The sequence below is a fragment of the Choloepus didactylus genome, chromosome 13 (assembly GCF_015220235.1).
Source record: "Choloepus didactylus isolate mChoDid1 chromosome 13, mChoDid1.pri, whole genome shotgun sequence".
Classification (NCBI taxonomy): Eukaryota; Metazoa; Chordata; class Mammalia; order Pilosa; family Megalonychidae; genus Choloepus; species Choloepus didactylus.
This window is the reverse complement of record NC_051319.1, coordinates 32,377,272-32,402,638: the sequence shown is the minus strand read 5'-3', so window position 1 is coordinate 32,402,638 and position 25,367 is coordinate 32,377,272. Positions and strand designations below refer to the sequence as shown.

Sequence of the window (25,367 nt, the reverse complement as noted above, 5' to 3'; positions counted from 1 at the left end):
CTCTTAATTTTACTTTGTTCATCTGTAAAACTGGGATGATCAACACCCATTCCATAGAGTAATGCAAATCCTATATATCTACTTGTTAAATCATACTTTGAAAGATATTATCTTTTTGTATATATGTTATCTTTCATAATAAGGAAATAACTGAAACTGTGGAATTGTAACCTATAATATTCATTGAAATTTGCTCTCTACTTGCTAAATTGTACTTGGAAAGTTATCACTTTTATGTATATATATATTATATTCTACAATAAAAAATATGATTAAAAATTACATTAAAAAATGAAGCGGAATGTAAAACAGCTTGTGGGATGTGTGGCATATGTCAAGTATGTTGTGAATAGAAGCTATATTACATGGAGCTGGTATAAATCTTAATTCATATATTCAGAAGTGCAGGAAATACTAAAACTGCTTCTTGTCTTCAAATCAACTTTTCGAGGATTCTAAGTTCTGGCTGACTTCTAGATATTCTTAGGGCTCCCACCTTGGCACCCACAGTAGTGCAGAGGTCCCTGGAAGGCTTTATTAATAATCAGTTCTATGGTCACTATGGTAACTACACAGATGCCATTTATCCCTGGCCAAGTGGTCCTCTGAGTCCAACAGCTTTAAGGGTGGCTTGAAACCTTTGAAGAGGCCCTAGCGCCTGTGTCAGGCACCAGCTTCCTTGGGTGCCTCACCCAGACAAGCCTCCCAGAGCACTGCCAGGGAGTGGGATGGATGTGCTTCCCCTGGCAGAACCTGAGACTTCTCTTTACAGGCCCAGAGCATCTCCCCTCTCTGAGCCCTTCAAAACCTCATCCCTGCCCTCCCGACAAGACCCTGGCTATGGGGTGGAATTCATATTGTAGTGTCAGTATTTGACTATTTGGGGCCTACAAAAATGGCAGTTTCATGTGGTTCAAACCAATAACTGTTCAATAGATTTAGCTTCTCTTTTCCCCCTTTTTTTAAGGTCTGGGAGGACAACTGATTTCAGCTTATTTGAGCTTTTCAGACACAAAACTCCCTGAAGCAAGTTAACAGAATTAGACAACTTGGACCTGAAGAAAAGGGGAAAAAAGGAGAAAAATACAAAATAATATTTCATTGAAGGATTTTGATGCATTTTATATAATAAAAATAATACTTTCTTATTTTTTTTAACTATTCCTCATATCTGCCCCCCTTTCCCCAATCTCATTGTCTTGATTCATGAGGCCTTAGATTATTCAGATTCTTGTTGGTTGGTTGGCTTCATCACCCACCTCTCCTGCACGCTAATCACACTTCAGTCTCCCCCCAAACTACAGCAGCTGTCAGTCTTCTTACCATTGTACCAGTTCTTCTGTCTTCCTGGAATGTACTCCCCACCTTAATATTGTCAAGCTGATAAAGCATCTACTCCTTCTTAAAGACTTAGCTGAGATGTTGCCTCCTCTGTGACTTCTCTGTGTTCCCTGAAAAAATTAAAAGGATCATTCTCAATATTTCCACAGGGGAATTGTAACCTATAATATTATATTTAAGGCCCTTCTATTTAAGGTGATCAACTAATTTGTCATCCAACCTAGGATACTTTTGAAAGTGAAAGAGGATGCCAGTAGTAATTATACCAACATAACAGACAAAAACCAGGGTTGTCCCAGGAAAACCAGTGTGCATGGCTACCCTACTTATCCTTACATTGCTATGATTGTTTACATGTCTGTCATCCCTTCCTTGGACACACACACACACAAAGGCAGAAAATCTCTGAAAGGCACAGTCCTCAGCACCTGGTACAATGACTGGCACATAGTAAGCAATCAATAAATCAATTAATTAATTGATTAAATGATGAAAACTGAAATGGAGGAGAACATTCTAGACTGGTGAATGGCATAGACAAGGAACAGATGGGAATGCACATTTAAAAGGAATAGGAAGTACACCATTCTGGGTGGAAAAGATGTTTGAGGAATTGGAACATGATTTTGGAAAAGACTGTGGAAACTCTTGATTGTCATGCTAAGGGATTTGTAACAAAATCAAGGAGCAGGGAAAGGTTTAAACAAGGTATGATGTGAAAGACAACTGATAGTTGTATGTAAGATGAACTGAAGAAGGAAAAGGCAAAAAGACCTGCAGAATCTATTTGGATAAAAAAGATGAAATTATGACAACCTGGGCTAGGAATCTTTGCTATTTAACATTTTGTGCATTAAGAGAAAGTCAGGACCTTTAGTTAGCAAATGATAGAAACCTGAATTAGTCTGTCTTCACCAAAAGAGAAATTTATCAACTCAGCTAAAATAAATATACAGTAATTGCTGGATTCAGGTTCTCAGACAGTGTTGTCTCCTTAGGAATCTTCCATTCTCCATCGCTTTGTTCTGCTTTTTATGGCATTGGATTCATTCTCAGTCAAGTTCTTCCCAAATGGGGCAAAATGTCCATCAGCAACTTCTAGCTTACTTCCTACCAGCTTAGCTGCCCCAGTAGAAAGAGAACCTTTTTTTACCAACAATTCCAGCCAAAATCCTAAGGAAGTTTCTCATTGGTCATCTACCTATTCCTGAACTAATCATGCTCTGATTGGCCAGGCCTTGGTCATGTGCCCACCCAGGTGATGGCCTCAGCTTCACCCAAACCAAATAAACTACATGTATGTGTGGTGGTGGAGGGAGGGGGAAGTGGGAGAAAAGGCAAGGACATGAGGAAGCTTGCCAAAGGAAAACCAACTTGTTACTTTAAAAAGAGCAAGAATAAATATTAGGAGAGCAAAAACAACAAATGTCCTTTATTTAAAGTCTGTGGTACAATTTCTTAGTTTGCAGATAACAGTGAGGTCTTCCAGGTCATGAAAAGCATATCACAGAAATAAAATTATCAAGAGGAAGCATAAACATGATGAGTTTCCAAATGAGCAATAATGAAAAAATGTAACTTATCTCAAAATAATCTGGATTACATTCCTTCAAGACAAGATCTGAGAGTCATTATCTTTAATTCAATAGATATTTTTCCATATTATGATGTTGGACATATCATGCTAATTATCTAAGCAAAACAGAAAGTATTATTCCTTTTACTAGTCCAATTTATAGATGCAATAGCACAGAAACTTCTGATTGTGGATCTTTGAAGAAGTCGCTGTGGAACCAGAGGAGGATATGAAAGGGACTATTAAAATGGCCCAATTTTTGTGGGAATTCCCTACATAGTTTTATTGATAGACCAATTGATAAACCTCTTCATTCTGAAATGACAGAATCTATGGGTTTGAGGAAAGTCTGTAAATGCATTTGTAGAATTGATAGTGTAATTCTGAGAACGTAAGAAATGTGCATTTCTCCATGAAACTTCTGTTCTCAATAAATAAAGAGTATATGAGGACACATAGGGAGGCGGGGCAAGATGGCAGACTGGTGAGCTGTATGTTTTAGTTACTCCTCCAGGAAAGTAGGTAAAAAGCCAGGAACTGCGTGGACTGGACACCACAGAGCAATCTGTCTTTGGGCATACTTCATACAACACTCATGAAAACGTGGAACTGCTGAGATCAGCGAAATCTGTAAGTTTTTGCGGCCAGGGGACCCGCGCCCCTCCCTGCCAGGCTCAGTCCCGGGGGAGGAGGGGCTGTCAGCTCCAGGAAGGAGAAGGGAGAATTGCAGTGGCTGCTCTCATCGGAAACTCATTCTACTGATTCAAACTCCAACCATAGATAGACTGAGGCCAGACACCAGAGACTCTGAGAGCAGCCAGCCCAGCAGAGAGGAGACGGGCATAGAAGGAAAACAACACGAGAAGCTCCAAAGTAAAAGCAGAGGATTTTTGGAGTTCTGGTGAACACAGAAAGGGGAAGGGCGGAGATCAGGCCTTGAGGCGCATATGCAAATCCCGAAGCAAGGCTGATCTCTCTGCCCAGGGCACCTTTCCTTAATGGCCCTGGTTGCTTTGTCTATTAGCATTTCAATAACCCATTAGATCTCTGAGGAGGGCCGTTTTTTTTTGTTTTTTTTGTTTTTTTTAAATCCTTTTTGCTTTTTCTAAAACAATTACTCTAAGAAGCTCAATACAGAAAGCTTCAAAGAATTGAAATTTGGGCACGTCAAGTCAAGAGCAGAAATAAGAGAGCTCTGAGACAAAAGGCAATAATCCAGTGGCTGAGAAAATTCACTAAACAACACAACTTCCCAAGAAAAGGGGGGTGTCCGCTCACAGCCACCATCCTGGTGGACAGGAAACACTCCTGCCCATCGCCAGCCCCATAGCCCAGAGCTGCCCCAGACAACCCAGTGTGACGGAAGTGCTTCAAATAACAGGCACACACCACAAAACTGGGCGTGGACATTAGCCTTCCCTGCAACCTCAGCTGAATGTCCCAGAGCTGGGAAGGGGGAGCAGTGTGAATTAACAGAGCCCCATTCAGCCATCATTTGAGCAGACTGGGAGCCTCCCAACACAGCCCAGCAGCCCAGAACTGCCCTGGGGGGACGGCACTCACCTGTGACATAGCACAGTCATCCCTCAACAGAGGACCCGGGGTGCACAGCCTGGAAGAGGGGCCCACTTGCAAGTCTCAGGAGCCATACGCCAATACCAAAGACTTGTGGGTCAGTGGCAGAGACAAACTGTGGCAGGACTGAACTGAAGGATTAGACTATTGCAGTAGCTTTAAAACTCTAGGATCATCAGGGAGATTTGATTGTTAGGGCCACCCCCCCTCCCCGACTGCCCAGAAACACGCCCCACATACAGGGCAGGCAACACCAACTACACACGCAAGCTTGGGACACCAATTGGGCCCCACAAGACTCACTCCCCCACTCACCAAAAAGGCTAAGCAGGGGAGATCTGGCTTGTGGAGAACAGGTGGCTCGTGGACGCCACCTGCTGGTTAGTTAGAGAAAGTGTACTCCACGAAGCTGTAGATCTGATAAATTAGAGATAAGGACTTCAACTGGTCTACAAACCCTAAAAGAACCCTATCAAGGACAGCAAATGCCACGAGGCCAAAAACAACAGAAAATTATAAAGCATATGAAAAAACCAGACGATATGGATAACCCAAGCCCAAGCACCCAAATCAAAAGACCAGAAGAGACACACCTAGAGCAGCTACTCAAAGAACTAAAGATGAACAATGAGACCCTAGTACGGGATATGAAGGAAATCAAGAAGACCCTAGAAGAGCATAAAGAAGACATTGCAAGACTAAATAAAAAAATGGATGATCTTATGGAAATTAAAGAAACTGTTGACCAAATTAAAAAGATTCTGGACACTCATAGTACAAGACTAGAGGAAGTTGAACAACGAATCAGTGACCTGGAAGATGACAGAATGGAAAATGAAAGCATAAAAGAAAGAATGGGGAAAAAAATTGAAAAACTCGAAATGGACCTCAGGGATATGATAGATAATATGAAGCGTCCGAATATAAGACTCATTGGTGTCCCAGAAGGGGAAGAAAAGGGTAAAGGTCTAGGAAGAGTATTCAAAGAAATTGTTGGGGAAAACTTCCCAAATCTTCTAAACAACATAAATACACAAATCATAAATGCTCAGCGAACTCCAAATAGAATAAATCCAAAAAAACCCACTCCAAGACATATACTGATCACACTGTCAAACATAGAAGAGAAGGAGCAAGTTCTGAAAGCAGCAAGAGAAAAGCAATTCACCACATACAAAGGAAACAGCATAAGACTAAGTAGTGACTACTCAGCAGCCACCATGGAGGCGAGAAGGCAATGGCACGATATATTTAAAATTCTGAGAGAGAGGAATTTCCAGCCAAGAATACTTTATCCAGCAAAGCTCTCCTTCAAATTTGAGGGAGAGCTTAAATTTTTCACAGACAAAGAAATGCTGAGAGAATTTGCTAACAAGAGACCTGCCCTACTGGAGATACTAAAGGGAGCCCTACAGACAGAGAAACAAAGACAGGACAGAGAGACTTGGAGAAAGGTTCAGTACTAAAGAGATTCGGTATGGGTACAATAAAGGATATTAATAGAGAGAGGGAAAAATATGGCAAACATAATCCAAAGGATAAGATGGCCGATTCAAGAAATGCCTTCACGGTTTTAACGTTGAATGTAAATGGATTAAACTCCCCAATTAAAAGATATAGATTCGCAGAATGGATCAAAAAAAATGAACCATCAATATGTTGCATACAAGAGACTCATCTTAGACACAGGGACACAAAGAAATTGAAAGTGAAAGGATGGAAAAAAATATTTCATGCAAGCTACAGCCAAAAGAAAGCAGGTGTAGCAATATTAATCTCAGATAAAATAGACTTCAAATGCAGGGATGTTTTGAGAGACAAAGAAGGCCACTACATACTAATAAAAGGGGCAATTCAGCAAGAAGAAATAACAATCGTAAATGTCTATGCACCCAATCAAGGTGCCACAAAATACATGAGAGAAACATTGGCAAAACTAAAGGAAGCAATTGATGTTTCCACAATAATTGTGGGAGACTTCAACACATCACTCTCTCCTATAGATAGATCAACCAGACAGAAGACCAATAAGGAAATTGAAAACCTAAACAATCTGATAAATGAATTAGATTTAACAGACATCTACAGGACATTACATCCCAAATCACCAGGATACACATACTTTTCTAGTGCTCACGGAACTTTCTCCAGAATAGATCATATGCTGGGACATAAAACAAGCCTCAAGAAATTTAAAAAGATTGAAATTATTCAAAGCACATTCTCTGACCACAATGGAATACAATTAGAAGTCAATAACCATCAGAGACTTAGAAAATTCACAAATACCTGGAGGTTAAACAACACACTCCTAAACAATCAGTGGGTTAAAGAAGAAATAGCAAGAGAAATTGCTAAATATATAGAGATGAATGAAAATGAGAACACAACATACCAAAACCTATGGGATGCAGCAAAAGCAGTGCTAAGGGGGAAATTTATAGCACTAAACGCATATATTAAAAAGGAAGAAAGAGCCAAAATCAAAGAACTAATGGATCAACTGAAGAAGCTAGAAAAGGAACAGCAAACCAATCCTAAACCAAGTAGAAGAAAAGAAATAACAAGGATTAAAGCAGAAATAAATGACATAGAGAACAAAAAAAACAATAGAAAGGATAAATATCACCAAAAGTTGGTTCTTTGAGAAGATCAACAAGATTGACAAGCCCCTAGCTAGACTGACAAAATCAAAAAGAGAGAAGACCCATATAAACAAAATAATGAATGAAAAAGGTGACATAACTGCAGATCCTGAAGAAATTAAAAAAATTATAAGAGGATATTATGAACAACTGTATGGCAACAAACTGGATAATGTAGAAGAAATGGACAATTTCCTGGAAACATATGAACAACCTAGACTGACCAGAGAAGAAATAGAAGACCTCAACCAACCCATCACAAGCAAAGAGATCCAATCAGTCATCAAAAATCTTCCCACAAATAAATGCCCAGGGCCAGATGGCTTCATAGGGGAATTCTACCAAACTTTCCAGAAAGAACTGACACCAATCTTACTCAAACTCTTTCAAAACATTGAAAAAAATGGAACACTACCTAACTCATTTTATGAAGCTAACATCAATCTAATACCAAAACCAGGCAAAGATGCTACAAAAAAGGAAAACTACCGGCCAATCTCCCTAATGAATATAGATGCAAAAATCCTCAACAAAATACTTGCAAATCGAATCCAAAGACACATTAAAAAAATCATACACCATGACCAAGTGGGGTTCATTCCAGGCATGCAAGGATGGTTCAACATCAGAAAAACAATCAATGTATTACAACACATTAAAAACTCGAAAGGAAAAAATCAATTGATCATCTCAATAGATGCTGAAAAAGCATTTGACAAAATCCAACATCCCTTTTTGATAAAAACACTTCAAAAGGTAGGAATTGAAGGAAACTTCCTCAACATGATAAAGAGCATATATGAAAAACCCACAGCCAGCATAGTACTCAATGGTGAGAGACTGAAAGCCCTCCCTCTAAGATCAGGAACAAGACAAGGATGCCCGCTGTCACCACTGTTATTCAACATTGTGCTGGAAGTGCTAGCCAGGGCAATCCGGCAAGACAAAGAAATAAAAGGCATCCAAATTGGAAAAGAAGAAGTAAAACTGTCATTGTTTGCAGATGATATGATCTTATATCTAGAAAACCCTGAGAAATCAACGATACACCTACTAGAGCTAATAAACAAATTTAGCAAAGTAGCGGGATACAAGATTAATGCACATAAGTCAGTAATGTTTCTATATGCTAGAAATGAACAAACTGAAGAGACACTCAAGAAAAAGATACCATTTTCAATAGCAACTAAAAAAATCAAGTACCTAGGAATCAACTTAACCAAAGATGTAAAAGACCTATACAAAGAAAACTACATAACTCTACTAAAAGAAATAGAAGGGGACCTTAAAAGATGGAAAAATATTCCATGTTCATGGATAGGAAGGCTAAATGTCATTAAGATGTCAATTCTACCCAAACTCATCTACAGATTCAATGCAATCCCAATCAAAATTCCAACAACCTACTTTGCAGACTTGGAAAAGCTAGTTATCAAATTTATTTGGAAAGGGAAGATGCCTCGAATTGCTAAAGACACTCTAAAAAAGAAAAACGAAGTGGGAGGACTTACACTCCCTGACTTTGAAGCTTATTATAAAGCCACAGTTGCCAAGACAGCATGGTACTGGCACAAAGATAGACATATAGATCAATGGAATCGAATTGAGAATTCAGAGATAGACCCTCAGATCTATGGCCGACTGATCTTTGATAAGGCCCCCAAAGTCACCGAACTGAGCCATAATGGTCTTTTCAACAAATGGGGCTGGGAGAGTTGGATATCCATATCCAAAAGAATGAAAGAGGACCCCTACCTCACCCCCTACACAAAAATTAACTCAAAATGGACCAAAGATCTCAATATAAAAGAAAGTACCATAAAACTCCTAGAAGATAATGTAGGAAAACATCTTCAAGACCTTGTATTAGGAGGCCACTTCCTAGACTTTACACCCAAAGCACAAGCAACAAAAGAGAAAATAGATAAATGGGAACTCCTCAAGCTTAGAAGTTTCTGCACCTCAAAGGAATTTCTCAAAAAGGTAAAGAGGCAGCCAACTCAATGGGAAAAAATTTTTGGAAACCATGTATCTGACAAAAGACTGATATCTTGCATATACAAAGAAATCCTACAACTCAATGACAATAGTACAGACAGCCCAATTATAAAATGGGCAAAAGATATGAAAAGACAGTTCTCTGAAGAGGAAATACAAATGACCAAGAAACACATGAAAAAAATGTTCAGCTTCACTAGCTATTAGAGAGATGCAAATTAAGACCACAATGAGATACCATCTAACACCGGTTAGAATGGCTGCCATTAAACAAACAGGAAACTACAAATGCTGGAGGGGATGTGGAGAAATTGGAACTCTTATTCATTGTTGGTGGGACTGTATAATGGTTCAGCCACTCTGGAAGTCAGTCTGGCAGTTCCTTAGAAAACTAGATATAGAGCTACCATTCGATCCAGCGATTGCACTCCTCGGTATATACCCGGAAGATCGGAAAGCAGTGACACGAACAGATATCTGCACGCCAACGTTCATAGCAGCATTATTCACAATTGCCAAGAGATGGAAACAACCCAAATGTCCTTCAACAGATGAGTGGATAAATAAAATGTGGTATATACACACGATGGAATACTACGCGGCAGTAAGAAGGAACGATCTGGTGAAACATATGACAACATGGATGAACCTTGAAGACATAATGCTGAGTGAAATAAGCCAGGCACAAAAAGAGAAATATTATATGCTACCACTAATGTGAACTTTGAAAAATGTAAAACAAATGGTTTATAATGTAGAATGTAGGGGAACTAGCAGTAGAGAGCAATTAAGGAAGGGGGAACAATAATCCAGGAAGAACAGATAAGCTATTTAACGTTCTGGGGATGCCCAGAAATGACTATGGTCTGTTAATTTCTGATGGTTGTAGTAGGAACAAGTTCACTGAAATGTTGCTATATTATGTAACTTTCTTGGGGTAAAGTAGGAACATGTTGGAAGTTAAGCAGTTATCTTAGGTTAGTTGTCTTTTTCTTACTCCCTTGCTATGGTCTCTTTGAAATGCTCTTTTATTGTATGTTTGTTTTCTTTTTAACTTTTTTTTTCATACAGGTGATTTGAAAAAAGAAGGGAAAGTTAAAAAAAAAAAAAAAAAAAAGGAAAAATAAATAAAGAGTATAATAATTTTCAGAACGCATCGTGCCAAAGAGAGACACAAAGTTTCAACCAGCTTTAAATAGATTTTAGATAACAAAACAGTGTGTATAGGATGACTCCACATGGTGTGCAAGTTGTATATACATATATTCATTTATGTATATTCATATGTAATGTGAGTGAAAGGCCACATATCAAATATAGTGATCGTCACTGATTGGTAGGATTTCATGTGATTTCAGTTTCTCAGTTGTCTGAATTTTTAAAACTTTCTAGAATGAATGTGTATTCATTTTAAATGAGAAAAAATAGGTCTTTTTAAGAGAAAAAAAATCTGATGTACAAGGAAATCGGCATTGCCCTTTGAAGCGATATCATTGCGGTTCTTCCCAAAATAGTTTTGTTGTGTATAGGATACAAATATCCTTGGGTATCACAGAAACAATATTGAGTTAGATGGTATTCCAGTTACTAATGCTGCTGTTATGCAAAACACCAGACACAGATTGGCTTTTATAAAAGGGGTTTATTTGGTTACAAAGTTACAGTCTTAGGGCCATAAAGTGTCCAAGGTAAGGCATCAACAGGGTAGCTTCACTGAAGGATGGCCATTGGCGTCCGGAAAACTTCTATTAGCTCTGAAGGAAGACACATGGCTGGCGTCCGCTTGCTCCCAGATTGCGTTTCAAAATGGTGTTCTTCAAAATGTTGCTCTTGGGGCATTTTTTCCTGTCTTAGCTGCAGCTGCTCTTCAAAATGTCACCATCACATCCTCTGCTCTAAAATGTCACTCACAGCTGCTGCTCCTCTCTCAGCTCCTGTGCATTCTTCAAAGTGTCCCTCTTGGCTATGGTAAGCTTGCTCCTTCTGTCTGAGCTTATATAGTGCTCTAGTAAACTAATCAAAGCCCACGCTGAGTGGGCAGGGTCACACCTCCATGGAAATTATCTGATGAGTGTTATCACCTACAGTTGGGTGGGTCACATCTCCATGGAAACACTCAAAGAATTACAATCTAATCAACACTAATACATCTGCCCACACAAGATTGCATCAGAGATAATGGTGTTTGAGGGGACACAGTACATTCAAACTGGCGCAGATGGACTATTGGTCTGAAAGAATTTGGCAGTTCTCTTATTATGTAAATTTTACTCAAATACATTTCACAGCAACATGCTAGGGTTGATGATAAGAATTGAATCACATTCATTGAGCCCTACATTAATAAATACTTGTTACTCTTTTCAAGAATGCACTTTTCAAGAACAAGTTCCTGATAAAGAAAAGAATCCAAACCAAGGATCCAGCTTGATAGAAGCCATCTTTAAAGTACTGTATAATTGCAATTTTTCTCCACAAACCTTCGGAAATGTTTTTGTGACCTACATGGAAGAAGAACAATTATGGGACTTTTTATATAACATCCCAGGTATGAAAAGAAATTCACAATTTGTAAAAGAAGCATTATATAGACATTTATAAATTCATTTAAAGATGTTTAGAAGTTTTATTGATACCAGCTTTGTTGAATCCATTGTAAAAGTTCTTTTTATTCTGTATAAAGGTTTGTTTGGCAGAATTAACCATTAATTCTTGTTAAAATTAAGTGTAGTTTTAGGTCAGATGAGAGGAAGGTCGAGGGGGAAGTTACATAATGCAGATTTTATTTTTTATTATTATTAGGATGTATTTTATTGTAAAAATTTAATGTTTACCACAGATTATGTTTTGCTATTGAGCATATCAGGCATTGGTAAGATATGAAAAGGTATTTTGTGATTCTTGGGTGCATTTATTCGGCAAACTGATGGACAAATCATAGGTCAATTTTCTTAAAACGTGTAAGCCATTTGCTACTATGACCTTGGTACCTCTCTATCTACGAGGAAAGCCTGTTCTATCATTCCTTTGGGGACAATATGTTTTCCTCATTTGTACTTTTCTTTTGCCCACAATGAGAGGGGATGTTAAAGACAAAGCTGGCTGTATATCTGAACAGGAAATGTTGATGGGTGGCCCCACCATCAGGGCCAGGTGTAAAGATCCTTATCTTATTTTATCCTAATATCTGTCCTTTGACTCTCCATATTTAATACATTGAGAAGAGCAAACAATGGTATATTTGTTTCCTAGGGTTGCCATAACAAAATGCCGTAAAGTGGGGGCTTCAAACAACAGAAATTTATTCTCTCACAGTTCTGGAGGCTAGAAACTGAAAATCAAGGTGTCAGCAGGGCCGAACTCCTTTTCTCTGAAGGCTGCGGGGAGAAGCCTTCCTCGCCTCTCCCTGGCTTCTGGTGGTCACTGGCAATCCTTGGTGCTCTTGGTTTGTGGGAGCCTAACTCCAGTCCCTGCCTCCCTCTTCACGTGGCCATCTGCCTTCTGTGTCTGGCCGTCTCTGTGTCCAAACTTCCCTTTTCTGATAAAGACACTAGTCCTGTTGGATTAGGGCCCACCCTAATTCAGTATGACCACATCCTAACTAATTACATCTGCAAAGGCTTTGTTTCTAAATAAAGTCACATTCTCAGGTATGAATTTAGGACTTCAACATATCTTTCTGGCGCACACAGTTGAACCCTCAAAAGACAGAAACTTAGACAGTGACCATCATCATTAGCCTGTTACTCAATTACTGATTTATGTCATTTACATTTGGCTTTCAACCTATAAGCTTCCTCTTCCACTGCTTTGGAACCAACAATTTCATGAAATATTTCCTAGGTTCCATATTAAAAAGCTAACTGGTTCATATCTTGGGTTTCATCCTTCCTTGATTTTCAACTATCTTCCAGATATTTCTTGAATATCCTTTTCATTATTTTCAAGCCATTGTGTTTCATCTTTTCTTGGGCATTACCTTTGCAAATTGGAAATCAATAACTTTTGGTTATAGTTTTAAAAATCTGCATCTGTCTACTTAAAGACTTTGTAATAATTATCTCCTTTTAAAGTCATATTTCCCAGTTGCCATGTATTCCCTCTTTGTTTCCTGTCTACCCAAAGGAGGGACAGTTTTCTAGTTTAAAAGACAGAATTAAAAGCTTATTGAGCTTCTGATAAAGACATTACGAGCTGAAAGAGAAACTACCTTGAAAACCCTTCTACCCTCTGCTGTTTTATTTATTTAAAAAGTACGAGCTGTGTTCTCTCACACAATTATAAAGAAGAATCAGTGACCCCATGATTCAACCACTATTTATCCTTCAACTATGAATTATTTGAACTAATTTTGACTCAGCACAAAACTATACTGAAAATGACTTAGCAGACTCAATGGACTTCAGTTGCTGGCAAGAGAGAGCAAAACTGCTACTTGCTCCTAATTTGTCTTCTTTCTCATCTATACATTGAGCAAATCCTTCTCCACTTCCCCATACAAATTCTAACAAGTCTCTTGAAACAGATATTACACATATTCATACAGCCTGAATTGTATGTGTTGTGGTGGGTGGGAGGTTCAAAGGGGTAGAACTTAGAAATTGGTGAAACATCCTTGTTCTTCGTACCAGTTGCTTCTCCTTAAACATTAACAAATATTTTTAGAACTTGAATATTCTCTGGAACCTAGTAGTGAGATCTAGTGGTCATTTTGGTCTTTCCAAAAGGTTTTCTTTTCTTCTGTTACTAATCAAAGTTATCTTAAAAGCCCTAATAACATAACACAATGTACTTAGTCACAACAAAATTAAGCCTTTTGCTATGACTTCTGTTTAACTTGAAAATATAGCAGGTTTAAAGGAAATACAGCTGAGACATAATCATAATCACACTATATTTGCATTTTACCATTAATAGATATATGCTTCAGTAAGTATAACTAACCTATCCACATCAATTGGAGTACATTATTTTAAAACTTCCCTAGTGTGTTTTCCTCCTTCTGACACACTGTCAATAATTACAGTATATCTTATCCATAGATCATTTTAAGGTGGAGAGGCAAGGATGAAACGGCCAGTGTCATTAACTTATTACTGAAGAGAAGTGGGTGATGTTAAGAGACTTGCCTAAATTTGTCCATGATTCAGTTGAAAAATCAGAGCTAGGAACTAGCTCTCCTGACTCATAGGCCATGTAATTTCTCTTTGTTTTTGCTTTATTTCCTATTAAGACTAAATTGTTTTGAGACACTTACTTTTGGAACATGTGAATTCAGGGATGCAATATACAATCTGAATTTGCAATTAAAAATACAACACGTAACTCCTTAGAATGGACATAAACTTGTGGGGAAAACAAGAGTGAATATATGCATTAAAAAGATTACAAAAGGTAGAAATAAAAAATAAAAATTAAGTTGAGGACCTAACGTGGGCATTTCAAATACCAGTGTACTCTGTAAGTAATAGGTTTGGTAGCAATCATTGCAGGCCTATGTCTTCAAAGTAGGCCAAAGCAATCTTCAGTTGGGCAAATGAAAATATCAAAGCATAAATTACCTCTACTCTTCTACCTCTACTGTTCTTTAGTCACTCTATTCCTTGACTCTCTTTTTCTTTTAAAAGAGATAAATGTCTTTAACATATCCCCTGAGTTTGAGACAGTGCTAACATAGGTTTGTTGGAAAATATTGTCCAAAATGTCCCAGATAGCATTATAGTAATATATCCGAGTATTGTTCATTTGGATCCTCAGTATGGCCTTGACCTTAATTTTGTTTTCTGAATCAGTCTTGTTAACTCTCTCACGGGCTTTTGAAAGAAAGTTTTCAATTCTTAGCAAAATTTCCATTTGGCATAGATGTGATGGTTTATTTCTAAACTCTAAATTTGAACCCTTTGGTATATATGCTTGTCCTTTTGCCAGTACCATGCTTTGTAATAGGTATTAAAATTGGGAAGTGTGAGTCTTGCAATTTTGTTCTTCAAGATGGTTTTCGCTGTTTACAAAACCCTTCCGTATGAATTTGTTGATTGGCTGTTCCATTTCTGCAAAGAAGGTGGTTGGAATTTTGATTGGCATTGAATTGAATCAAGAAATCACTTTGGATAGAATTGGCGTCTTGTTTTAGTTTCTTCAGCAGCTTAAAGCAATACCATGAAATGGGTTTGGCTAAAACAATGGAATTTATTCACTTGCAGGTAGAGTCTGGGAAAATGTCCAAATCAAGGCATCATCAGGGCAATGCTTTCTTCCCAAAGACTGGCTGCCTATGATCCTTGGCAACTTTGCTACATGGCAAGACACATGGCAGCATCTATTGGTCTCTCCTTTCTCTTCCAGGTTTCACTGATTTCGCTGATTGCTTCCATGTATAATGGAACTATGTCATCTGCAAATAGTAAAAGTTTTCCTTCTTCCTTTCCAATTTGGGTAACTTTTATTTCTTTTTCTTGCATAACCACTCTGAATAGAAGTTTTAGGACAATGTTGAATGACAGCGATGACAGTGGGCATCCTTGTCTTGTTCTCAGTCTTACAGCAAAAATTTTCAGTCCTTCATCATTGAATATGATGTTGGCTGTGGGTTTTTCATATTTGTCCTTTAACATGTTGAGGAAATTTCCATTGGTTCCTAGTTTTCTAGATATTTTTACAAGAACAATTTCGGGTTTTTTCAAATGTCTTTTCTGCATTGATTGACATGATCATGTGTTTTTTCCCTTCATCTTGTTAATGTGGTGTATTACACTCATTGATTTTCATATATTGAACCGCATTCATATACCTGAGATAATTCCCAGTTGACCATGGTGTATAATTCTTTTAATGTGCTATTGGATTTGGTTTGCTAGTATTTTGGGGGAGATTTCTGCATCTATATTCATAAGGAATATTGGTCTGTAAATTTCTTTCATTGTGGTGTCTTTATCTGGCTTTGATGATAGGGTTATGTTGGCCTCACAGGATGTGTTACCACCTCTTCAACTTTTTAAAAGAGCTTGAACAAAGTTGGTGTTAATTCTTCTCGGAATGGTTTGTAAAATTCACCAGTGAAGCCATCTGGTTCTGGGGTTTTCTTTTTTGGGAGATTTTTTGATGACTGATTCAATCTCTTTACTTGTTATTGTCTGTTGAGATCTTTTATTTCTTCCTGAGTCATTGTAAGTAACTTTGTGTTTCTAGGATTTGCCCATTTTGGGATTGGTAATTATGTCCCCGCTTTCATTTCTGATTTTTATTATTTGTATTCTTTCTCATTTTTTTCTTTTTCAGGCTAGCTAAAGGTTTGTCAATTTTATTGATCTTTTCAAAGAAGCAACTTTTGGTTTTGTTGATTCTTTCCATTGTTTTTCAAATTTGCTGTTTCATTTATCTCCCCTCTAATCTTTGTTATTTCCTTCCTTTTGTTCACTTTGGGCTTAGTTTGTTCTTTTTCAGCAATCATTCCCCAACCCCTGACAACCACTAATCTAATTTCTGTCTCTACAGATTTGCCTATTCTAGAAATTTCACATAAATGGAATCATACAATATATAGTCCTTTGTGACTGACTTCTTTCACTTAGCATAATATTTTGAAGTCCATCCATGCTATAGCATGTATCAGTACTTTATTCCTTTTTATCACCAAATAATATTCCATTGCAGGAATATAACTATTTTATTTATTCATTCATCAGATGATGAATGAGGGTTATTTATACCTTTTTGCTATTATGAGCAATGCTGCTGTGAACATTCTTCTACAAGTTTTTGTGTGGACATATTTTTTCATTTATTTTGGGTGAATGCCTAGGAGAGGAACTGCTGGGTCATATGATAACTCTATCCTTAACATTTTGAGAAACTGCCAAACTGTTTTCCAAAATTGATACACCATTTAAAATCCTACCAGCAATATATGAGGGTTCCAATTTCTCCACAACCTTGCCAATGCTTGTTATTGCCTATCTTTTTAAATTTTTGTATTGAAAACTGGATATTTTAGATAATATAATATGGCAACACTATAAATAAAATTCCTCCCTACTCAGATTTTGTTGTTACTGCTCTTTGTTGTTGTTGCTGCTGTTTTTTGTTTGTTTGTTTGCTTAGTGACTTTAATGGACTTATCTGTAAAGCCTATATTCTCTCTGGTGTGCAGCCACTGAAGTCTCTGCTTTATTAACTTAGCAATGAGTGAATAATTTGACAGAGGTTTACTTAAATGCCTTGGACCAATAAACCTCTCACCTTTTCCTAAGGACTCTGTGTGTGTGTGTGTGTGTGTGTGTGTGTGTGTGTGTGTGTGTGTTGGTGTACACCTTCAATGCTCCAGCAGTTTACAACTCTTTCTTAGGCAGATCCTCAGGATTGGCCAGACATGAGAGATAAGGGTCTTCTCAGATCTTCTGTGGGCACATGCACAGTCCTGCATATGTGTGTGGCTTTCTAGATCCCCAGGAATATATCAGAGTTACTCAAAATCCCTGTCCTCTGTGGACATCTCATTCCCCAGATTTTCCTTTTTAGTTGTTTGCCTAGCCTTTGGTTTACCCCAAACCTCAGGAAGTTGCAAAGTTAAACAATTGCCACTGATTGTTTGCAACAAACACCCCAGGGATAGGGCTTTCCTCAATGAGTGAACTCTAAGTCATGTGAAAAAAAAAGATAAGCCCTCTGAATGGTGCCTTTCCAGTAAGCTTACAGATAGGTCAAAGAGTGACAGTTCTCTGAGCATGGGGTTTGGGGATGAGTCAAAACCCATTCTGCTTCTTCCACTAGGCTGCTGGCTTTCACAGCCACCATGGTTCTAAGGCTGCTGGTTTTCAGGACTACTACAGAAGTGGGAAGAAGAGGATAGGACTAGGGCAAGTTAAAATGCCATGAAGCTAATTTTTCCTACCAAGATTCAGCCATTTTTCTTGGATAAATGCTCCTTGGATTGTTGTAAGCCTTCGGTTAATGTGCAGAGTTCTGAAAAAGTTCATTTTCGCAGTTTTTTGTTTGTTTGTTTTTGTTTTTGTTTTTGTTTGTTCATTTTGGTCAATGATGTCATTGTTTTTATGAAGAAGCAGATTTTCTGAGGTTCTTACTCTGCCATTTTGGGAATATGTCTCCATACTTGCCTGTTTTTAAAGCCTGCTCAGGGAGAGCACTGCCTTCATTAAATTAATGCCTTTCTAATTCTTTGATTTTAAGCAGTTTGAATCTAATACCAGAAATATTGGGGACTTGGGTCATTCAAATATTGCCACATGGAAAATGGAGAATTCTGTTTGTCAAGTTTCCTCCAATTTAGGGTATTGGAGAGCAGTTGCAGTAGAAAGAGGATTGGCCTTAGTGCCATCTCCAGCATTTTTATAAAAGAGGGTTTAAACATGGCAAGAAACATGGAAAGGGGACTCTAGGAAGTTTGACACTGAGTTTTAACTTAGAATGTGTGTCTTTAGGAGTGGCTAGAAGTACGGATATTATGAGAGCTCTAAGGCACTCACAGTCCACACCTAGTTGTCCCACTAGTTGAACTGGTCAAGAAGAAAAAGGCTTTCTTACCTTGCTACTTACAGTCTGGTTCATCACTTGAAAAGACATTTGGTCTTTCAGTTTCCTTATCTGAAAAATGAAAGAATTCAACAGATACTGTCCAGCTTTAATTTCTTTTTATTTCTATCATCTAAAATTTTGAAGCACCAAAGAAACTTTAATTTTCTAAGGCAAGAAAGTATGCTAATGTATTTTCAGAGATTTTTAACTGATGTGTGGTTATTTTTGACCCTTTAGCTACTTAAAATTTATCAGAAAACCTCATTTCTGTGTCTCCTGTTTAATCAGTATGTTAGTGGAATAATTATTTAAATCAAGTCCTTTTCTTTAGAAACACATTCAGATATAAATTTCTATTGATTTTATGAAGCTAAATGAGGTTATTTTTCATTGCACGTATTTTCTTAAAGCTAGCCTATAAAACTCTCACCAAATTATCTTCTGATTCTTCTAAATTATAGAAATCTTAAAATAAAAGCAATGAGGTTCCTTTTTGTAAGTTTTTCCACAATCTGTTTTGCCACACTTTAAAAGATTGTACTGCAGGAAAAATTGATAACAATTAGTGTCTTAACCAAAATGCCAACATACAGAAACTATATATTCATTTGGTTTATATCATTCATATAATTGTGGCTGGTGACCTAAAGCTTGTTCTTGTCATTGAACCATCATTCAGCTTCTTGCTAAAGGCTCCTAATTACTGTGAAAGAAAGTAGTAGAGTGACGCACTTATTGATTTTGTATATACTCGGTTGTGAAATATTTGTTCTTCTCTTCTTAGAAGTCTTAAATAGAATCACGGAAAGTCAAAACTGAAAGAAACAATAGATATCATCTTGTTCAGCTACTGCCCTTTTCTAGATAAGGACACTAGAACCCATCCTAGATTAAATGAAATTTCCAGATTTTTAATGTTGATTAAAAACATTGGAAAAATAATTAATGATGCAGGGATTCATTAAATTATATGACTCAACCTGAATTTTTTGTTTCTTTGTTTTTGTTTCAGTTAATTTAACACAAAAAGTTGAAATAAATTATACATGACAGGGAAAATCATTAATAAAAATTATTGTCATCTTGAATGATCCTTACTCTTGCTTCTCTCCTTTATGCTGGTAATCAAGAATTAACAGTTTGAAATTACCAGCATCTGGACTTTGGGGCTGGTACTATATTCTTTCTATCCTATGTGTCTTGGCAACCTAGGGACCCACTCTAACATTTAGCCAATAAAGAAACTGTGGGTAATATTCTGACAATATATTGCTTGACCAAATGTACATTCACTTACTTTCTTTTCCCTATTTCCTCTTCTTCCGATTTCTCCTTTTTGTCCTTCTTTATCTGTATCATGTCCCTACCTTAACTTATCTGTAGATACTGCTTAATCTTGCCTATAGTATCCAGTGCTCAGGATGTTTCAGAACCCTGTATCAGTGAACATTGGCCAGCCCTCCACTGTAACATTGTAATTTTCCCAGGAAACTCTTATCTTAGTTAATAATAATAATAGCTAATACTCACATAGCACTTACTTTATGCCAGGTACTGTTCCAAACACTTGACATAAGTTAATTCATTTAATCTTTAAATAATTCTTTGAGGGAAGTCTTATTTTCTCTATCATTTTCAATATCTTGATATTATTTTTAGAGGATTAAACATATCCTTTTAATGATAAGAAATAGAGGGATTTCTTGCTTTCTAGAATTTTCAGATACTTGAGTTTTTTTAATCTATAACTCCAATGAATTCAACTAAAATGAATATTGATTTTTGATACAGGAAGAAGGCTTATTTATGCCCTTATTAATTCAAGTCTTAAAAGATGATTAAAGAGACAGTTTATCTCCACCATTCTCAAGCTGAACAACAGCTTTCCTAACTAATCATGGCACTATGTTAAAAAAATTAAACTTTCAATACTTGATTATTGATTATTACCAAGATCTTTATCATTTAAGAAATATCACTTGGAAATTTGAAAGAAAAAAACACATTGGTGTTTTTTTTTGTATTGATTAGAGTTGTGCTTTTCTGTGTTGGAGTGACAACCTCTGAACTTTCTATTCATATGATTTTAAAAAACACAAAATCTTTTATTTAATTTATCACATAAAACATATTTATTGTGGATAATACATAAAATCAGAATGATGGGAGGAAGGGAGGGAGGAGAGAAGCAGGAGGGGGGAAGGAAGGAAGGAAGGAAGGAAAGGAGGGAGGGAGGGAGGAAAGAAAGGAGAAAAAGGAAGGAAGGAAAATAAAAGCAGAGGATGGAAAGGAAGAGAAAAATCACCTGAAATCCATCAGCCATTGACAACCATCATTAACACTACACAGTAACATTCTTTTATTCTGTTATGTGTACGTGAATGTGTGTAGGTAGATATTTTTAAATAAAATTAGTATGCTGTCGGAGGCGGGGCAAGATGGCAGACTGGTGAGCTGTATGTTTTAGTTACTCCTCCAGGAAAGTAGGTAAAAAGCCAGGAACTGCGTGGACTGGACACCACAGAGCAATCTGTCTTTGGGCATACTTCATACAACACTCATGAAAACGTGGAACTGCTGAGATCAGCGAAATCTGTAAGTTTTTGCGGCCAGGGGACCCGCGCCCCTCCCTGCCAGGCTCAGTCCCGGGGGAGGAGGGGCTGTCAGCTCCAGGAAGGAGAAGGGAGAATTGCAGTGGCTGCTCTCATCGGAAACTCATTCTACTGATTCAAACTCCAACCATAGATAGACTGAGGCCAGACACCAGAGACTCTGAGAGCAGCCAGCCCAGCAGAGAGGAGACGGGCATAGAAGGAAAACAACACGAGAAGCTCCAAAGTAAAAGCAGAGGATTTTTGGAGTTCTGGTGAACACAGAAAGGGGAAGGGCGGAGATCAGGCCTTGAGGCGCATATGCAAATCCCGAAGCAAGGCTGATCTCTCTGCCCTGGGCACCTTTCCTTAATGGCCCTGGTTGCTTTGTCTATTAGCATTTCAATAACCCATTAGATCTCTGAGGAGGGCCGTTTTTTTGTTTTTTTTGTTTTTTTTTTAAATCCTTTTTTTTTTTTTAAATCCTTTTTGCTTTTTGTAAAACAATTACTCTAAGAAGCTCAATACAGAAAGCTTCAAAGAATTGAAATTTGGGCACGTCAAGTCAAGAGCAGAACTAAGAGAGCTCTGAGACAAAAGGCAATAATCCAGTGGCTGAGAAAATTCACTAAACAACACAACTTCCCAAGAAAAGGGGGGTGTCCGCTCACAGCCACCATCCTGGTGGACAGGAAACACTCCTGCCCATCGCCAGCCCCATAGCCCAGAGCTGCCCCAGACAACCCAGTGTGACGGAAGTGCTTCAAATAACAGGCACACACCACAAAACTGGGCGTGGACATTAGCCTTCCCTGCAACCTCAGCTGAATGTCCCAGAGCTGGGAAGGGGGAGCAGTGTGAATTAACAGAGCCCCATTCAGCCATCATTTGAGCAGACTGGAAGCCTCCCAACACAGCCCAGCAGCCCAGAACTGCCCTGGGGGGACGGCACCACCTGTGACATAGCACAGTCATCCCTCAACAGAGGACCCGGGGTGCACAGCCTGGAAGAGGGGCCCACTTGCAAGTCTCAGGAGCCATACGCCAATACCAAAGACTTGTGGGTCAGTGGCAGAGACAAACTGTGGCAGGACTGAACTGAAGGATTAGACTATTGCAGTAGCTTTAAAACTCTAGGATCATCAGGGAGATTTGATTGTTAGGGCCACCCCCCCTCCCCGACTGCCCAGAAACACGCCCCACATACAGGGCAGGCAACACCAACTACACACGCAAGCTTGGGACACCAATTGGGCCCCACAAGACTCACTCCCCCACTCACCAAAAAGGCTAAGCAGGGGAGATCTGGCTTGTGGAGAACAGGTGGCTCGTGGACGCCACCTGCTGGTTAGTTAGAGAAAGTGTACTCCACGAAGCTGTAGATCTGATAAATTAGAGATAAGGACTTCAACTGGTCTACAAACCCTAAAAGAACCCTATCAAGGACAGCAAATGCCACGAGGCCAAAAACAACAGAAAATTATAAAGCATATGAAAAAACCAGACGATATGGATAACCCAAGCCCAAGCACCCAAATCAAAAGACCAGAAGAGACACACCTAGAGCAGCTACTCAAAGAACTAAAGATGAACAATGAGACCCTAGTACGGGATATGAAGGAAATCAAGAAGACCCTAGAAGAGCATAAAGAAGACATTGCAAGACTAAATAAAAAAATGGATGATCTTATGGAAATTAAAGAAACTGTTGACCAAATTAAAAAGATTCTGGACACTCATAGTACAAGACTAGAGGAAGTTGAACAACGAATCAGTGACCTGGAAGATGACAGAATGGAAAATGAAAGCATAAAAGAAAGAATGGGGAAAAAAATTGAAAAACTCGAAATGGACCTCAGGGATATGATAGATAATATGAAGCGTCCGAATATAAGACTCATTGGTGTCCCAGAAGGGGAAGAAAAGGGTAAAGGTCTAGGAAGAGTATTCAAAGAAATTGTTGGGGAAAACTTCCCAAATCTTCTAAACAACATAAATACACAAATCATAAATGCTCAGCGAACTCCAAATAGAATAAATCCAAAAAAACCCACTCCGAGACATATACTGATCACACTGTCAAACATAGAAGAGAAGGAGCAAGTTCTGAAAGCAGCAAGAGAAAAGCAATTCACCACATACAAAGGAAACAGCATAAGACTAAGTAGTGACTACTCAGCAGCCACCATGGAGGCGAGAAGGCAGTGGCACGATATATTTAAAATTCTGAGAGAGAGGAATTTCCAGCCAAGAATACTTTATCCAGCAAAGCTCTCCTTCAAATTTGAGGGAGAGCTTAAATTTTTCACAGACAAAGAAATGCTGAGAGAATTTGCTAACAAGAGACCTGCCCTACTGGAGATACTAAAGGGAGCCCTACAGACAGAGAAACAAAGACAGGACAGAGAGACTTGGAGAAAGGTTCAGTACTAAAGAGATTCGGTATGGGTACAATAAAGGATATTAATAGAGAGAGGGAAAAATATGGCAAACATAATCCAAAGGATAAGATGGCCGATTCAAGAAATGCCTTCACGGTTTTAACGTTGAATGTAAATGGATTAAACTCCCCAATTAAAAGATATAGATTCGCAGAATGGATCAAAAAAAATGAACCATCAATATGTTGCATACAAGAGACTCATCTTAGACACAGGGACACAAAGAAATTGAAAGTGAAAGGATGGAAAAAAATATTTCATGCAAGCTACAGCCAAAAGAAAGCAGGTGTAGCAATATTAATCTCAGATAAAATAGACTTCAAATGCAGGGATGTTTTGAGAGACAAAGAAGGCCACTACATACTAATAAAAGGGGCAATTCAGCAAGAAGAAATAACAATCATAAATGTCTATGCACCCAATCAAGGTGCCACAAAATACATGAGAGAAACATTGGCAAAACTAAAGGAAGCAATTGATGTTTCCACAATAATTGTGGGAGACTTCAACACATCACTCTCTCCTATAGATAGATCAACCAGACAGAAGACCAATAAGGAAATTGAGAACTTAAACAATCTGATAAATGAATTAGATTTAACAGACATCTACAGGACATTACATCCCAAATCACCAGGATACACATACTTTTCTAGTGCTCACGGAACTTTCTCCAGAATAGATCATATGCTGGGACATAAAACAAGCCTCAATAAATTTAAAAAGATTGAAAGTATTCAAAGCACATTCTCTGACCACAATGGAATACAATTAGAAGTCAATAACCATCAGAGACTTAGAAAATTCACAAATACCTGGAGGTTAAACAACACACTCCTAAACAATCAGTGGGTTAAAGAAGAAATAGCAAGAGAAATTGCTAAATATATAGAGACGAATGAAAATGAGAACACAACATACCAAAACCTATGGGATGCAGCAAAAGCAGTGCTAAGGGGGAAATTTATAGCACTAAACGCATATATTAAAAAGGAAGAAAGAGCCAAAATCAAAGAACTAATGGATCAACTGAAGAAGCTAGAAAAGGAACAGCAAACCAATCCTAAACCAAGTAGAAGAAAAGAAATAACAAGGATTAAAGCAGAAATAAATGACATAGAGAACAAAAAAACAATAGAAAGGATAAATATCACCAAAAGTTGGTTCTTTGAGAAGATCAACAAGATTGACAAGCCCCTAGCTAGACTGACAAAATCAAAAAGAGAGAAGACCCATATAAACAAAATAATGAATGAAAAAGGTGACATAACTGCAGATCCTGAAGAAATTAAAATAATTATAAGAGGATATTATGAACAACTGTATGGCAACAAACTGGATAATGTAGAAGAAATGGACAATTTCCTGGAAACATATGAACAACCTAGACTGACCAGAGAAGAAATAGAAGACCTCAACCAACCCATCACAAGCAAAGAGATCCAATCAGTCATCAAAAATCTTCCCACAAATAAATGCCCAGGGCCAGATGGCTTCACAGGGGAATTCTACCAAACTTTCCAGAAAGAACTGACACCAATCTTACTCAAACTCTTTCAAAACATTGAAGAAAAGGGAACACTACCTAACTCATTTTCTGAAGCTAACATCAATCTAATACCAAAACCAGGCAAAGATGCTACAAAAAAGGAAAACTACCGGCCAATCT

General features: G+C 38.0%; 1 protein-coding gene across 8 annotated transcripts in view; it reads left to right on the top strand.

Annotated features, from left to right (window-relative positions):
* Positions 1–25,367, top strand: part of KIAA0825 (KIAA0825 ortholog) — a 437,461-nt gene that overhangs the window by 173,331 nt on the left and 238,763 nt on the right. For 7 of the 8 annotated variants that reach the window (XM_037801406.1, XM_037801405.1, XM_037801402.1 and 4 more), the window contains one exon: positions 11,504–11,683. The exons of the other annotated variant lie outside the window; for it this stretch is intronic. In XM_037801406.1, the coding sequence (XP_037657334.1) occupies positions 11,504–11,683 (180 nt within the window). The remainder of the gene's footprint in view (positions 1–11,503; positions 11,684–25,367) is intronic. 8 annotated transcript variants of the gene reach the window in all.